The sequence below is a fragment of the Anomalospiza imberbis genome, unplaced genomic scaffold (assembly GCF_031753505.1).
Source record: "Anomalospiza imberbis isolate Cuckoo-Finch-1a 21T00152 unplaced genomic scaffold, ASM3175350v1 scaffold_43, whole genome shotgun sequence".
Classification (NCBI taxonomy): Eukaryota; Metazoa; Chordata; class Aves; order Passeriformes; family Viduidae; genus Anomalospiza; species Anomalospiza imberbis.
Window position 1 is genome coordinate 655,045 of NW_027100039.1, and position 15,960 is coordinate 671,004.

Consider the following 15,960-nt stretch of genomic DNA (forward strand, 5'->3'; position numbering starts at 1 on the left):
AGAAAAGGGGGAATTGTGTCCAGATCCAGCTGGGAAAACCTTAATTCTCTCAAAATCCACCTGAAATCAAAAAAAAAAACCCAAAAAATTCCACCTAGAATTCACCTAAATCCAGCCAAAATCACTTTTCCATGGGGTTACAAGGTCGGGATGAACCTGAGGGGAAAAAGTGGGAATTGTGTCCAGATCCAGACAAGAAAACCTTAATTCTCTCAAAATCCACCTGAAATCCAAAAAAACACGGTCGAAATCTGCCTAAATCCAAAAAAATTCCACCTAGAATTCACCTAAATCCAACCAAAATCCACTTTTCCATGGGGTTACAAGGCCAGGATGAACCTGAGGGAGAAAAGTGGGAATTGTGTCCAGATCCAGACAAGAAAACCTTAATTCTCTCAAAATCCACCTGAAATCCAAAAAAAAACCCGTCAAAATCTGCCTAAATCCAAAAAAATTCCACCGAGAATTTGCCAAAATCCACTTTTCCATGGGGTTACAAGGTCAGGATGAACCTGAGGGAGAAAAGGGGGAATTGTGTCCAGATCCAGCTGGGAAAACCTTAATTCTCTCAAAATCCACCTGAAATCCAAAAAATAACCCAAAAAATTCCACCTAGAATTCACCTAAAACCAACCAAAATCCACTTTGCCATGGGGTTACAAGGCCAGGATGAACCTGAGGGGGAAAAGTGGGAATTGTGTCCAGATCCAGACAAGAAAACCTTAATTCTGTCAAAATCTACCTGAATCCCCCCAAAATCCAAGACAATTCCTGTTAAAATTTGCCTAAACCCAACTAAAATCCATTTTTCTGTGTAATTATTAGGCCAAGGTGATTCTAAGGGAAAAAGTTGGAATTCTGGAAGGATCTGGCCAGGAAAACCTCAAAACCACCCAAAATCCCCAAAAATTCACTCAAAATGCAGCTAAAATTCACTTTTCCGTGTGCTTACTTGGCCTGAGGATGAAATCTGAGGGGAAAAAGTGGGAATTCTGCCCAGATCTGGCCGGGAAAACATCAAAACCACCCAAAATCCCCAAAAATTCACTCAAAATGCACCCAAAATTCACTTTTCCGTGTGCTTACTTGGATTGAGGATTAAATCTGAGGGAAAAAGTGGGAATTCTGGAAGGATCTGGCCAGGAAAACCTCAAAACCACCCAAAATCCCCAAAAATTCACTCAAAATGCACCCAAAACTCATTTTTCCATGTGCCTACTTGGCCTGAGGATGAAATCTGAGGGGAAAAAATGGGAATTCTGGAAGGATCTGGCCGGGAAAACCTCAAAACCACCCAAATTTCCCCAAAATCCCCTCGAAAATCCCATTTTTCCACGTGCTTACTAGGCCTGAGAATGAAATCTGAGGGAGAAAAGTGGGAATTCTGCCTGGATCTGGCTGAGGATACCAGGAAATCACCCAAATCCACCCAAAATCCCCTCAAAAATCCCATTTTTCCACGTGCTTACTTGGCCAGGATGTCCTGGGCCCGGGTCTGCAGGAGGATGTTCAGGTAAATGCAGCGACTCACCATCTTCTGGGAGTCCTTCATGAGGCTAATTAACATCAATTAATAACAATTAGTGGTCATAAATAAAAAACAACAAACCCAAAACCAAGGGTGGAAGGCTCCAAAAATGGAGGTTTTTGGGGTCTGACCTGAATATTTTGGAGATGCCATCCATGGTTTTGACCTCCCCATCCCGGCCCAGGAAACAATCGAGGCCCTTGAGGAGCTCCTTGGGGTCGATGGGGCCGGAGCCCATGGCAGGAACAGCCTGGGAAAAAAGGGGAAAAACGGGAAAAAAATGAGAAAAAAATGAGAAAAAAAAGAGAGAAAGAATGGGGGAGAACAGGAAAAAAGGGGAAAGAATGGAAAAAAATGGAAAAAAAAGGGAAAGAATGGGGAAAAATGGAAAAAAAAGGGAAAGAATGGGGAAAAACGGGGAGAAATGGGGGAAAAGAGAATGGGGGAAAACAGGGAAAAAGGAGAAGAATGGGGGGAAAACGGGGAAAAAAGGGAAAGAATGGGGGAAAACAGGGGAAAAAATGGGGAAAAAACAGAAGAAAAAGGGGAAAGAATGGGGGAAAACAGGGAAAAAGGAGAAGAATGGGGGAAAACGGGGAAAAAGGGGAAAGAATGGGGAAAAAACAGAAGAAAAGGGGGAAAGAATGGGGGAAAACAGGGAAAAGGGGAAAAGAATGGGGGAAAACAGGGAAAAAATGGGGAAAAAACAGAAGAAAAAGGGGAAAGATTGGGGGAAAATAGGGAAAAAGGGGAAATAATGGGGGAAAACAGGGAAAAAGGGGAAAGAATGGGAAAAAATTGGGGAAAAAAGAGGAAAGAATGGAAAAAAGGGAGGAAAAAGTGAGGGAAGAAAGGGGAGAATAAAGGGGAATAAAGGGGAGGAAAAGGGGGGGGAAGAGGGAAAAGGGGGAAAGAAATGGGGAAAGAAATGGGGAAAGAAATGGGGAAAGAAATGGGGAAAGAAATGGGGAAAGAAATGGGGAAAGAAATGGGGAAAAACAGGGTTAGGAGTGGGGGGAGAGGTGGGAAAATCATGGTATGCAAAACTTCTGGGGGTTGAAATGAGAGGCGAGAGAGAAACTGGCAAGAGAATAGGAAAACTGGCTCTAAAAAGGAGGAAACCGACCTCAAAAAGGTGGGGAATAACCCCAACTGTGGGGAAATTGATCCTGAAAATTCGGCATTTACACTAAAAGATGAAAAGCAAGCCTGAAAAGGGGAAATGAAGCCAAAGAAATGGAAAACAACCCCAGAAAGTTCATGAAATCAACCTCGAAAAGAAGGAAATCAAATGTAAAAGGCAGGAAATGGATCTCAGAATGAGGGAAATGAACTCCAAATGCTGGAGAAACACATGAAAATACTGGAGACAACCCTGAAAATGTGGGAATCAACCCCAGAAAGCTGGAAATCCGACTCAAAAAGCTAACCAGCAGCCCAAAAAGCTGGAAAACCACCCCAAAAGCTGAGAACTCTGTCCCAAAAAGGAGGAAAACCATCCCAAAAAGCTGGAAATCCACACCAAAAAGAGGAAATCAAACTCATGAGCTGGAAATGAACCCTAAAAACTGGAAAAGCACCCCAAAAAGCTGGAAAACACTACTACAAATGGGAAAATGACACTAAAAAATGGGAAAACACCACTAAAAAATGGGAAATCAACCTCAAAGAGCTGGAAATTGCCCCCAGGATGGAAAAGAGCGGTAAAAAGCGGGAAATCGGCCCAAAAAAAGCAGGAAAAGCACCCCAAAAACTGGAAATCGACCCTAAAATGATGGAAAACCACAATAAAAGTGAGAAATGAAACCCAAAGGTGGGAAACCAACTGCAAAAGCTCTGAAACCGACCCCAAAAAGCTGGAAAACGAACCCAAAAAGCTGGAAAACGACCCCAAAAAGCTGGAAAACGACCCCAAAAAGCTGGAAAATGAACCTAAAATGATGGAAAACCACAATAAAAGTGAGAAATGAAACCCAAAGGTGGGAAACCAACTGCAAAAGCTCCGAAACCGACCCCAAAAAGCTGGAAAACGAACCCAAAAAGCTGGAAAACGAACCTAAAAAGCTGGAAAACGACCCCAAAAAGCTGGAAAATGAACCTAAAATGATGGAAAACCACAATAAAAGTGAGAAATGAAACCCAAAGGTGGGAAACCAACTGCAAAAGCTCCGAAACCGACCCCAAAAAGCTGGAAAACGAACCCAAAAAGCTGGAAAATTACCCCAAAAGGCTGGAAAATGAACCCAAAAACCTGGAAAAGACCCCAAAAAGCTGGAAAAGACCCCAAAAAGCTGGAAAAGACCCCAAAAAGCTGGAAAATGACCCCAAAAACCTGGAAAAGACCCCAAAAAGCTGGAAAACGACCCCAAAAAGGGTCCCAGGGACCCCCAAGAGACTCCGGGGGAGTCCCAGCCCCCCCTGCCCCTCTCATGTCATTCCAATGAGCTCATTTATTGATGAACAAAGAAATTAATTAAAATATTAACACGGGGGATGAGGATTTAGGGTCACACCACGGGGAGGACGCAAACCCCGAGTAGTCCCCCCCCAAATTTTTAATTTGATAGTGAATTAAAATTAAACCCGTTAACAAAAATAAAAACCAGACAAAAACCTGTCATTCCCACCAGTTTTCCCGCATAATTTCATTAATTTTTTCGTTAATTAACGAGCAGGGCGAGTGTCCAGAGGGGGTTTTCAATCACAACCCTCCCCCAAGGTTAATTAACCCCTGGTTAATTAACAAGCTGCCATTTAAGGAGGGGCCACATTTGGGGGTGTCACACCCCCCCCATCTCAGGCCATAATTAAACCCTCTGACTAATGAACCAACTGTTAATTAACACCTCGTTAATGAAGGCCAAGCCCCCCCCCCAGTAATGACCCAACACTCATTGACCCCAATCCGGGCCACGGCCCCCCCTTCCTGGGGGGGGTTTCAGGCTCTGACATCATTAATCACCACTAATTAAAGCTTAATTATGACCCAGTTTCCTTAACGAGGGCAGGGGGAGGAGCTGGGGAGTTTTTTTGGGGTTAAAACCTCTCAAAAATCTCCATTTTTGGGGTGGGGGCAGCACCCAGAGCATTAAGTGATTCCTCCCCCCCCCCCACAGTGTTAATTAATTAATTAATTAAAGGATTCAGCTCCCAATTATGGGAAGAGATTAATTAGGGGGGGGGGGTCAGCAATGCCACCCCTCTGCAAAGACACAAGAAAAAGTTAAACCAGCACAAACCCTCCCAAAAATGAAGGGGGGACCCCAAAACTGGGAGATTTAACCCCAAATTCTCACTGTAACCTTTGACCCCCCCCAAAAATGAATGGGGGGGACACAACCCCCCCCCCGGAGGGGGTCCCAGCAGGGGGGGGAGGGGCAAAACCCCCTCCCCAAAAAGATTTTTGGGGTTCCCCCCTCATTTTTGGGGTCCCACGCAGGCAAAGCCCGACCTACCCCCCCCTTAAAGGAGCTGGGGGTCCCCAAAATCCCCCAAAAAAGGGGAAAAAATCCCATTTTTGAAGGGGGGGACGATTCCCAGCTCATTAAGTTGAGGGGTGGGTCAAGGCCTGACGCCCCCTCCCCAAAATTCGGATTTTACAGCATTTTTGACTCATTTTACCCCCCCAAAAAAGGGATTTTTTTTTTTTTTTTTGGGGGGGAGAATTTAGGGAGAGGCTGCCCACGCCCCCCCCTTCCCCCCAAATAGGAAATGCTACCACTGGGGAGAAAAGGGAGGAATTTGGGGGGAATAAATGCCAAATAAATGGGTTTATTTAGCAAAAAAAAAAAGCCTAAAATCTGAAATCTGCAGGTTTTTTTACCCAAACCTGTGAAATTTCGGGGATTAAAAAAAAAAAGGAGGGAAAAGCCCAACTCCCGACTGCCGCATGCACCAGGAGAGGGAAAAGGGGGGGAAAAAAGGGGAATTTTGGATGTTTCAAAACCCTGGATCCAAAGGCCGTGAAATGGAATTAAGCCCCCAAAAAAAAAAAAAAACCAAAAAAAAACCAAAAAAAAAAAAAAAAAAGAAACCAAAAAAAAGATTTTTTGTTGCTTACCCGGGTTGTGGCTGTTCCCTCCCTTTGCTGAAGTAAAGCTTCCTAAGCTGCAAAAACGGGGCAAAACCATTGAAAATCGGGGAAAAAAAACGGAGTTTTGGGGGTGTTTTCCCTCCCAAAATTCCTATTTTTTTTTTGTTTTTGGTTTTGTTTTTTTTTTCTGTTGGCGTGTGTGAGGAAAGGGGGGGGGTGAAGCCCAGTGGTAGCATTTCCCTGTCACGATAAATTCAAAGTTACCAAAAGCTCCAGGACACTCGCAAATTGCCCAAAACCCCCCCCCCAAAAAAAAAAAAAAAAAAGGAAAAAGGAACAGAAAAAAGAAAAAAATCCTGTGGAAAAAAAAGGGGAAAAAGAGATAATTTTGTGGGTCCTGCGGGTGGAAGGGGGGGAGTTAAAAAAAGGATTTTTGGGGGAGAAAAAAAAGGATTTGGGGGGGGAAAAAATGGAATTTTAAAGGGGGCCCCACGGTGGGAGGAGCATCAACGGCAAGGCCTCGGCGCCATTTTAGAGCTGGGGAATAAAAAACCCAAATTCGGGGGTTTTAAAGGAATTTTTAGGGATTTTTGAGGAATTTTTTTGGGGGGGGGGACGGGACACACACACAGACACAAGCGGCAAAGAGAAACGCGTTAAACCCCCTTTTCCCCCCGCCGCCGCCGCGCAATTAAACGTTAAAATTACCCCGAAACTGGGGTTAAACCCTGCCAAAATTAAGGAATTTAAAGGGGGGGGTTTAGGAAATAATGGTGTAACAAAAATAAACCCCCGAAGCCGCGGGAATGATGAGGGAAAAATAAAAAAAAAAATAAAATAAAGAGAATATCGGCGAAACAAAAGCGCGGGCGCCATTTTGGAGCTGCCCCGGGAAAGGCTCTGAGGGGAGCGGGGGGGGGAAAACGCTTTTAAATTCAATTTCTGAGGGGAAAAAATCCGAATTTGGGGAAAACTCCGCCTGCCTAGCAACCTTTATTGCTAGATCGCCACCCCCCGACCCCCCCCCCCCAAAAAAAAAAAAAAAAAAAACTAATTTCAGCCGAACCCCAAAAAACCCGATTTTTTTAGTTTTTTTGGGTTTTTTTTGCTTTTTTGGTTTTTTTTTTAAAACCTTCTCTGCCCCCCACCCCCACCCCGCGTTTCTCAGCGCAAAAAACAATCCTAAAATGGCACCTAAAAAATAAAAATAGGAAAGAAATCAGCTTTTTTTTTTCCTTTTGCCTTTGGATATTTCCAATCCCCAACCGCCCCCCGCCTCCCCCCCGCGCGGATTTTTTTCCTCCCTTTCCCCCCCTCCCCTTATTATTAATATTTTTTTTCCCTATTATTATTTTTTTTTTTTGCAATCTTTATGTACAGATTGCTCGCCGGGAATGCCCCGAAAATTCCCCCAATTCCATCTCCCCCCCCCCAAACCGCGCGATTTTTTTCGGGTTTTTTTTTTGGGTTTCTTTTGGGGGCCGTTTTCCAGCTTTTTGGGTTTTTTTTGGGGTTTTTTTTGCAGGATTTGTTTTGTTTTTTCTTTTAAACCGTGGGAGCTGCTCGTGGAACCCCCTCCTCCTCCAAAACCGCTTTTTTCTCCCGAAATCCCCCCCCAAAATTTCCATTTTTCACCACCTTTTGGCACAGCCCGCGTCGGGGGCTCTTCCTCCCACTATTTTTGCTCTTTGTGACAAATAAGTAACTTTTTAAAGGGTTTTTTTCTTGTATTTTTAAAGGGCTGGGGGGGGGGGATCCTGCTGGAAATTCAACACTTACTATCCAATTTTTTTTCTCAGCCGACAGCGCTTCAAGGTTTGGATTTTGGCATTTGGAGGTGGCGTTAGAGCCAAAAAATTCGTTTGATTTTTATCATGGCTTTAAAAAAAACGCAGCAACTTTTTTTTTGCAGCTTGACGGGTATTTTGGTATTTTTAAAGCTTTTTTTTGTTTGTTTTTTTTCCTTGGGTTTTGTTTGTTTTTAAAATCCCTAAAGGAGTGGATCGAGCTAAACTGGTTGAGCTACAAACCAAAAAAAAAAAAATATTTACAAAAAAAAAAAAGTTGCTTGTTTTTTTTTTTTTTTGCTCGGTTTAAAAAAAAAAAAAAGTGGGTTTTGCCTTTGTTTTTTTGGGGGAAAGAAGAGGGAAATATGTTTTTTAAAGTGGCAGTTTCCTTCGGGTTTGGAACGGCTTCCAAGGACGGTCCAAAGGACGGAGAGGCTGAGGCGGCTCTTCACGGCAAAGGGGGACAGAAAACCTGGTTTTTTTCCTTCCCCTCTTTGTTGTATATATATTTTTTGTTGTTTTGTTCGCGTTTTGTATTGTATTTTGTATTGTTTGTATTGGTTTTTCTCTCGTGGTAAAGGCGACGGCGTCTCTCAAGACCAACCAAACCTGGAGCGGGGAAAGGAAAAATAAAAGGGGGGGGAAGGGAGGGGGAAAAAGGCGGGGGATGGGCATAACGACAAAAAAAAAAGGGGACAAAATTAAAAAAAAAAAAAAAGAAATTAGAAGCGAAGAAGAAAAGACACGAAACGATTAGAAGCTGTTATCCCCGGGGAGAATTTAGAGCTTTAAAGGGGGAAAAAAAGGAAAAAAAAATAACGAGGAAACGCCCTTGGAAGGGGGGGAAGCTGAGCTTTGAGGGGACGTGAGGGCGGCGGCGGCCCCGGAGGGGCTTTGGGACGGGGCAAGCCGCGTTTTTCCCCCCAAGAAACGAAACCTGGCGTTTCAAGAGCCCCCCCAAAGCCAAAAAAAAAAGGGGAAAAACCCCCCCGCGCCCCCTTCCCCGCCCGCAAAGCCCCGGCCCAGCGCAGCTCTTTACTCACCTCCACCAGCCCTCAGAATGGCGGCGGCAGCGCCGGGCGCGGTATTTTATACTCGGCCACGCCCCGCGCCTCGCCACGCCCCCGGCCGCGCGCCGGTCACGCCTCCCCGCCCATGGACCCGCCCGACGGCGCCTGCGCGGTTTCCCCGCGGCGCACGCGCAGCTGCCGCCCGCCATTGTGCGTGGGCCGTGTGGCGCAGCTTTAATTCGGGGAGGGCGGGAGGGGACGGCGCTGCGCATGCGCCACCGCCTGCACGCGGGAGGGGAGGGGCGTGGGCACGCGGCAAGATGGCGGCGCCCCGCCCCGCCGTGAGGGAGCGGCGCGGGGCGGGGCGGGGGGGACAGGCGGGAAGATGGCGGCGGCCTGGGCGGCGGCGGCGGCGCTGCTGAGGGGGGCGGGCGGCGTGAGGAGGCCGCGGTGGGCTCAGGTGAGGGCGGGGAGCGGCGGGAGGGGAAAACCGGGGAGTTTTTTGGGGGGGGGGGGTGGGGAGGAGCGGGAGAAAATCGGGATGTGAGGGGGGTGGGGGGGAAGGGCGGGGTGAGTGACGTCATGACGCGACGGCGGGGTGGAATTTTGGTGGGTTTTTTTTGTTTGTTTGTTTTCTTTTTCTCCGCTAGGGGGCGCGCGGGGGAGGGGGCGTGTTTTCTTGTGAGGAGAAGGGGCGTGGCTTTGTGAAGGGAAGGGGGCGTGGTTTTTTGTGAGGATAAGGGGCGTGGCTTTGAGAGGGGCGTGGCTTTGTAAGGAGGAGGGGGCGTGGTTTTTTGTGAGGAGGAGGGGGCGTGGCTTTGAGAGGGGGCGTGGGTTTGTGAGGATGAGGGGGCGTGGCTTTGTGAGGGCGAGGGGCGTGGGGGTTTTTTTTTGAGAAGGGGGCGTGGCTTTGAGAGGGGGCGTGGTTTTGTGAGGATGAGGGGCGTGGCTTTGAGAGGGAGCGTGGGGTTTGTGAGGAGGAGGGGGCGTGGCTTTCTGAGGGCGAGGGGCGTGTTTTTTGTGAGGAGGAGGAGGGGGCGTGGCTTACAGTGAGGCGTCACGTCACAGCAGTGATGTCATATCACACGGCTGCCCCTTCGCGTGACGTCAGAGCGGGCCTCGCCCGCCCCTCCCCTTCTGTTTTGATGTCGCCGCTGGGGCGATGTCGGGCGATGGGAGGGGAAGGCCGGGGGAGCCCCCCTGCGTGACGTCACTGCCCCGAACGCGGCTGTGACGTCATAACCCCCCCTTCCCCAGGACCTCCCCCGCCTCTGCAGCACCCGGGACACCCCCGGGACCCCCCCGGCCGCCCCCTCCCCCTACCTGGAGCGGCCCTGGGAGTACCTGGAGAGCGAAGGTTTGTGGGGGGAGGGGGATTTTTGGGGGGAGTTTTGGGGTCCCCAGACCCCCTTGACACTTCCCCCAAAAACGTCTCCACGCAGAGTACCGGGCCACCTACGGGGACAGGCCGGTGTGGCACGGCTACCGGCGCAACCACAAGGGCTCCGTGCCCCCCCAGACCGCCCGCAAGGCCTGTCTGGTCAGCACTGGGAGGGCGCTGGGAGCACTGGGAGGATACTGGGAGCACTGGGAGGATGCTGGGGGGTAGTGGGAGGGCACTGGGAGCATTGGGAGGGTATTGGGAGCACTGGGAGGATGCTGGGTGGTAGTGGGAGGCACTGGGAGGGCACTGGGAGCACTGGGAGGGCACTGGGAGCATTGGGAGGGCACTGGGAGGGTGCTGGGTGGTAGTGGGAGGCACTGGGAGGGCACTGGGAGGGTGCTGGGTGGGTACTGGGAGGCACTGGGAGGGTATTGGGAGCATTGGAAGGGCACTGGGAGGATGCTGGGAGGGTACTGGGAGGGCACTGGGAGGGCACTGGGAGGTGCTGGGAGGGCACTGGGAGGCACTGGGAGGGTATTGGGAGCATTGGAAGGGTACTGGGAGGGCACTGGGAGCACTGGGAGGGTACTGGGAGGGCACTGGGAGGTGCTGGGAGGGCACTGGGAGCACTGGGAGGGCACTGGGAGGTGCTGGGAGGGCACTGGGAGCACTGGGAGGGTACCCGAGGCATTTTGGGGACTCTTGGGGCACCTTAGGGGTGATTTTGGGGGTCACGGGAGCATTCTGGGGACAATTCTGAGGCGTCCCGATGGCACTTTGGGGGGCACGGGGACAGTTTGGAGGTTACTGGGACTGACTGGGGGTTACTGGGACAGTTTGGAGGTTACTGGGACTGACTGGGGGGTGACTGGGGGTTACTGGGATGTTTTGGGGGGTTACTGGGACTGACTGGGGGGTGACTGGGGGTTACTGGGAGGCACTGGGACTAACTGGGGGTTACTGGGAGGTTACTGGGGGGTTACTGGGAGGCACTGGGACTAACTGGGGGTTACTGGGAGGTTACTGGGGGGTTACTGGGAGGCACCGGGAATAACTGGGGGGTTACTGGGAGGCACTGGGAATAACTGGGGGTAACTGGGGGGTTACTGGGAGGTTATTGGGAGGCACTGGGACTGACTGGGGGTTACTGGGAGGCACTGGGAATAACTGGGGGGTAACTGGGGGGTTACTGGGAGGCACTGGGAATAACTGGGGGTAACTGGGGGGTTACTGGGAGGCACTGGGGCTGACTGGGGGGTTACTGGGGGGTTACTGAGGGGTTACTGGGAGGCACTGGGAATAACTGGGGGGTAACTGGGGGGTTACTGGGAGGCACTGGGGCTGACTGGGGGGTACTGGGGGGTTACTGGGAGGCACTGGGAATAACTGGGGGTAACTGGGGGGTTACTGGGAGGTTATTGGGAGGCACTGGGAATAACTGGGGGTTAACTGGGGGGTTACTGGGAGGCACTGGGGCTGACTGGGGGCTTACTGGGAGGTTACTGAGGGGTTACTGGGAGGCACTGGGAATAACTGGGGGGTAACTGGGGGGTTACTGGGAGGCACTGGGACGGAGTGGGACTGAGCGGTCGTGCCCGCCCCCCGCAGCGCCGGGGCCGGCCCGTGGGGAACCCCTGTCCCCTGTGCCGTGACCGCAAGCTGCTCGTGGATTTCCAGGTGAGTTCGGGGCAGATCCGGGCGGCTGCGCTGGGCCCTGCTCCTGCTCTGCTTTCTGCTCCCCTTTTCCTGCTTTTCTTGCTGTTTCCCGGTTTTTAATCTCCTTCTCCTTTAGTTTCCTTTTTTTTCCCATTTTTAGTCCTTTTTTATTCTCTTTTTAATCCATTTCATTTATGAATCCATTTCATTTATTTTTTTATCTATTTATTTTCTATTTTATTCATTTCACATTACTTTTACTATTTCACCTATTTTTACCCAATTTCATATCTTTTTTACCTGTTTATTCTCCTTTTTTATCCATTTCTCCTCTTTTTACCCATTTCCTCTCTTTTTTTTCACTCATTTCCCATCTCTTTTACTTTCACCTGTTTTTTTACCCAATTCCACCTCTTTTTTATCACTTCACTTCTTTTTTACCCGTTTATTCTCTTTTTTACCACTTCACCTCTTCTTTACCATTTCACCTGTTTTTTTACCCAATTCCACCTCTTTTATACCACTTCACTTCTTTTTTACCCTTTTATTCTCTTTTTTACCACTTCACCTCTTCTTTACCATTTCACCTGTTTTTTTACCCAATTTCACCTCTTTTTTATCACTTCACTTCTTTTTTACCCGTTTCTTCTCTTTTTTACCACTTCACCTCTTCTTTACCATTTCACCTGTTTTTTTACCCAATTTCACCTCTTTTTTATCACTTCACTTCTTTTTTACCCATTTATTCTCTTTTTTACCACTTCACCTCTTCTTTACCATTTCACCTGTTTTTTACCCAATTTCACCTCTTTTTTATCTCTTCACCTCTTTTTTACCCATTTACTCACTTTTTTTACCCATTTCCCCTCTTTTTTATCTATTTACTCTCTTTTTTTCCCAATTCACCTCTTCTTCACCCCCTTTTCCCTCCCTCCAGAACGTGAAGCTGCTGAACCAGTTCATCTGCCCCCACTCCGGCGTCATCTTCCACCCCATCCACACGGGTGAGGGCACACCTGAGGGTCACCTCTGAGTCCTTGGGGTCACCTCTGTGTCCTCGGGGTCACCTTCACGTCCCCGGGGTCACCTCTGAGTCCTTGGGGTCACCTCTGTGTCCTCGGGGTCACCTCTGTGTCCTTGGGGTCACCTCTGAGTCCTTGGGGTCACCTTCATGTTCTCAGGGTCACCTTCATGTCCCCGGGGTCACCTCTGAGTTCTTGGGGTCACCTTCACGTCCTCGGGGTCACTTTTGTGTCCTTGGGGTCACATCCATGTCCTCAGGGTCACCTTCATGTCCCTGGGGTCACCTCTGTGTCCTCGGGGTCACCTTCACGTCCCTGGTGTCACCTTCATGTCCTCGGGGTCACCTCTGTGTCCTTGGGGTCACCTTCATGTCCCTGGGGTCACCTCTGTGTCCCCAGTATCACCTTCACGTCCCCAGGGTCATCTCCATGTCCTCGGGGTCACTTTTGTGTCCTCGGGGCCACCTCCATGTTGTCAGGGTCACCTCAGTGTCCTTGGGGTCACTTTTGTGTCCTTGTGGTCACCTCCGTGTCCTTGGGGTCACCTTCATGTCCCTGGGGTCACCTCTGTGTCCTCAGGGTCACCTCTGTGTCCTTGGGGTCACCTTCACGTCCCTGGGGTCACCTCTGTGTCCTTGGGTCACCTTCACCAAGGACACAGAGGTGACCCCAAGGACATAAAGGTGATCTCAAGGACCTGAAGGTGACCCTGAGGACGCAAAGGTGACCCCTAGGACACCTTTATGTCCTCAGTGTCACCTTCACGTCCCGGGGGTCACTCCTGTGTCCTTGGGGTCACCTTCGTGTCCTTGTGCTCACCTCTGTGTCCTCAGGGTCACTTTTGTGTCCCTGGGGTCACCTCTGTGTCCTCAGGGTCACCTTCACGTCCCCGGGGTCACTCCTGTGTCCTTGTGGTCATCTCCGTGTCCTTGTGGTCACTTCTGTGTCCATGGGGTCACCTTCATGTCCCTGGGGTCACTTTTGTGTCCTTGTGCTCACCTCTGTGTCCTCAGGGTCACTTTTGTGTCCTCAGGGTCACCTCCGTGTCCCTGGGGTCACCTCCGTGTCCTTGGGGTCACCTTCACGTCCCCAGGGTCACTCCTGTGTCCTTGGGGTCACCTTCACATCCCCGGGGTCACTCCTGTGTCCTTGTGGTCATCTCCGTGTCCTTGTGGTCACCTCCGTGTCCTTGGGGTCACCTTCACATCCCCGGGGTCACTCCTGTGTCCTCAGTGTCACCTTCATGTCCCCGGGGTCACCTCCGTGTCCTCGGGGTCACCTTCACCGGGGACACAGAGGTGACCCCGAGGACACAGAGGTGACCCCGAGGACACGAAGCCGACCCCTAGGATGCCTTCACGTCCCCGGGCTCACCTCCGTGTCCCCGTTGTCACCTCGGGGTGTCGCTGCCCCCTTTTCTCCTCAGGGATCTGCATGAAGCAGCACCAGCGCCTCTCCCAGGCCATCGCCCAGGCCCAGGACCGCGGTAAAAACCCCCAGCCCCCATTTTTAACCCTTCCCAACCCCTGCGGCAGCCCCCAGACCCCCGCCATGCCCCCTGCCCAGGTCTCCTGTGGCTCCAGGTGCCCTTCGTGCCCGTTCCCGAGGAGGATTTCTCCAACCAACACGCGGCCGTGGGCAAAACTCCGCCGGCGCCCGCGCTGAGGGGGCCGCGCCGCGCCTGGTACCCCTGGTACGAGTGGCAGCAGCCCCCCGCCGCCGAGGTGGCCCGGATGCGCCGTTTGTACCGGGGGTTCCTCAAGGAGGATTACCCGGATACCCCCCCGAGCCCGTCGGGGAAATAAAACGCTTGGAAATCTGTTACAAACGCCAATCACTCGTTTTAAAAATTTATAAAAGTTTACTAAAAATAAAATGGAAAAAAAAATAATACAAGTATAGTAATAAAGATTAAACAATTAGAGTTAGGACAATTAAAGAGACAATAACAGCAAAAAGTTACAGCCCGGGCTGGGTTCCTCTCTCTGGACAAAAGTGAGCCAGGAGAAGGACCCCGATAAAAAAGAATTCCCTCCTTAAGACGGGTAACCTGTTGCATACACAAATCACTTCATGAATATGCATATATTTATTTAAAACAAGAAGTTCGTCCGGTACTTGTTGAGGAATTCCTGTTAATCCCAGGCGCCTTGAAGTCTAAGTCGAGTTTGGAGAAGTTCGGTTTTTTGTTGATGTTATAAACGCCAATCACTTCTTTTAAAAATTTATAAAAGTTTAATAAAAATAAAATGGAAAAAAAATAATACAAGTATAGTAGTAAAGATTAAACAATTAGAGTTAGGACAATTAAAGAGACAATAACAGCAAAAAGTTACAGCCCGGGCTGGGTACCTCTCTCTGGACAAAAGTGAGCCAGGAGAAGGTCCCCGATAAAAAAGAATTCCCTCCTTAAGAGGGGTAACCTGTTGCATACACAAATCACTTCATGAATATGCATATATTTATTTAAAACAAGAAGTTCGTCCGGTACTTGTTGAGGAATTCCTGTTAATCCCAGGCGCCTTGAAGTCTAAGTCGAGTTTGGAGAAGTTCGGTTTTTTGTTGATAAGGAAAGCCATAAATTCCTCTCCTCTGGAAGATTTAGGGGGTTTTGTAATTGTTATCTCTGTGTGAAGAATTTCTTGATTATCTTCTCCTTCTCTTGAGCAAAAAGAATACCACACACACATATTTTCTGTTTTAACTACTAAAGCATAATTTCAATTACAAAACTACATTTGCTATATTATTAAAATGTGAACTTTCCAACCTAGCATAATACATATAGTAAATATCTGTGTAGAGCCATATAATATGGATTTTTCACAAAATCCCACCCCAAAAATTGGCGTTTTTCCTGTCAGGGAAACTGAGGCGCCAGGCCAAGATGGCGGCCGGGCTGGAAAATGGCGGCGCGCTGAGGGGGAGTATATCCCACAATGCACCGCGGCCAAAGGGGGGATGCTTCCCATCATGCTTTGCTGCGGGTTGCTCGGGGGGGCGGGGCTTGGTTGCTAAGGGCGGGTGAAGCGGCGGCAGCGATTGGGCAGACAAGAGTCAGGGGTGGAGCTTAGTCCAGGAGAGAAGACGTGATTGGCTAACGGGTTGCAAGGGGCGGGGCTTGGTTTCTGACAGCGGAAGCGATTGGGCGGCGGTTGCTATGGGTGGGGTTTGAGTGCTAAGGGCAGCTGCCATTGGTGAGCGGTTGCCATGGGCGGGACTCGGTTGCTAGGGGGCTGTGAAACAGCAGCGATTGGCTGGCGGTTGCTAAGGGCGGGACTTGGTTGCTAAGGAATGGCGCGGCCTCCGCAACGATTGGCTGGCGGTTGCTAAGGGCGGGACTTGGTTGCTAAAGACGGGCGCGGCCTCGGAAATGATTGGCTGGCGGTTGCTAAGGGCGGGACTTGGTTGCTAAAGACGGGCGCGGCCTCGGCAACGATTGGCTGGCGGTTGCTAAGGGCGGGACTTGGTTGCTAAAGACGGGCGCGGCCTCGGCAACGATTGGCTGGCGGTTGCTAAGGGCGGGACTTGGTTGCTAGG

At 50.0% G+C, this 15,960-nt stretch overlaps 1 protein-coding gene and 2 long non-coding RNA genes across 3 annotated transcripts; 1 reads left to right on the plus strand and 2 right to left on the minus strand.

Annotated features, from left to right (window-relative positions):
• Positions 1 to 1,455: 1,455 nt before the first annotated feature.
• Positions 1,456 to 8,312, minus strand: LOC137466763 (uncharacterized). The gene is made up of 3 exons (XR_010995276.1): positions 7,341 to 8,312; positions 1,660 to 1,778; positions 1,456 to 1,556 (listed from the first exon to the last, which is right to left on the minus strand). It is a non-coding gene; the product is annotated as an uncharacterized lncRNA (long non-coding RNA).
• A 340-nt stretch (positions 8,313 to 8,652) lies between these two features.
• Positions 8,653 to 14,248, plus strand: MRPS18B (mitochondrial ribosomal protein S18B). Its single transcript, XM_068178430.1, has 7 exons — positions 8,653 to 8,818; positions 9,616 to 9,715; positions 9,801 to 9,898; positions 11,351 to 11,419; positions 12,336 to 12,402; positions 13,847 to 13,906; positions 13,987 to 14,248. Exons 1-7 carry the CDS (start codon positions 8,744 to 8,746, stop codon positions 14,223 to 14,225), a joined length of 708 nt encoding a protein of 235 aa, XP_068034531.1. The 5' UTR covers positions 8,653 to 8,743; the 3' UTR covers positions 14,226 to 14,248.
• LOC137466767 (uncharacterized) lies at positions 12,308 to 13,941 on the minus strand. The gene is made up of 2 exons (XR_010995279.1): positions 13,795 to 13,941; positions 12,308 to 12,445 (listed from the first exon to the last, which is right to left on the minus strand). It is a non-coding gene; the product is annotated as an uncharacterized lncRNA (long non-coding RNA).
• Positions 14,249 to 15,960: the final 1,712 nt, after the last annotated feature.

What these genes read in the sequence shown, in the direction of transcription:
- MRPS18B (XM_068178430.1), top strand. Translation starts at nt 8,744, where the DNA reads ATGGCGGCGGCCTGGGCGGCGGCGGCGGCGCTGCTGAGGGGGGCGGGC. An exon ending in GGAGTACCTGGAGAGCGAAG is followed by an intron (nt 9,716 to 9,800) that starts GTTTGTGGGGGG and finishes GTCTCCACGCAG; the next exon opens with AGTACCGGGCCACCTACGGG. An exon ending in AGCTGCTCGTGGATTTCCAG is followed by an intron (nt 11,420 to 12,335) that starts GTGAGTTCGGGG and finishes CCCTCCCTCCAG; the next exon opens with AACGTGAAGCTGCTGAACCA.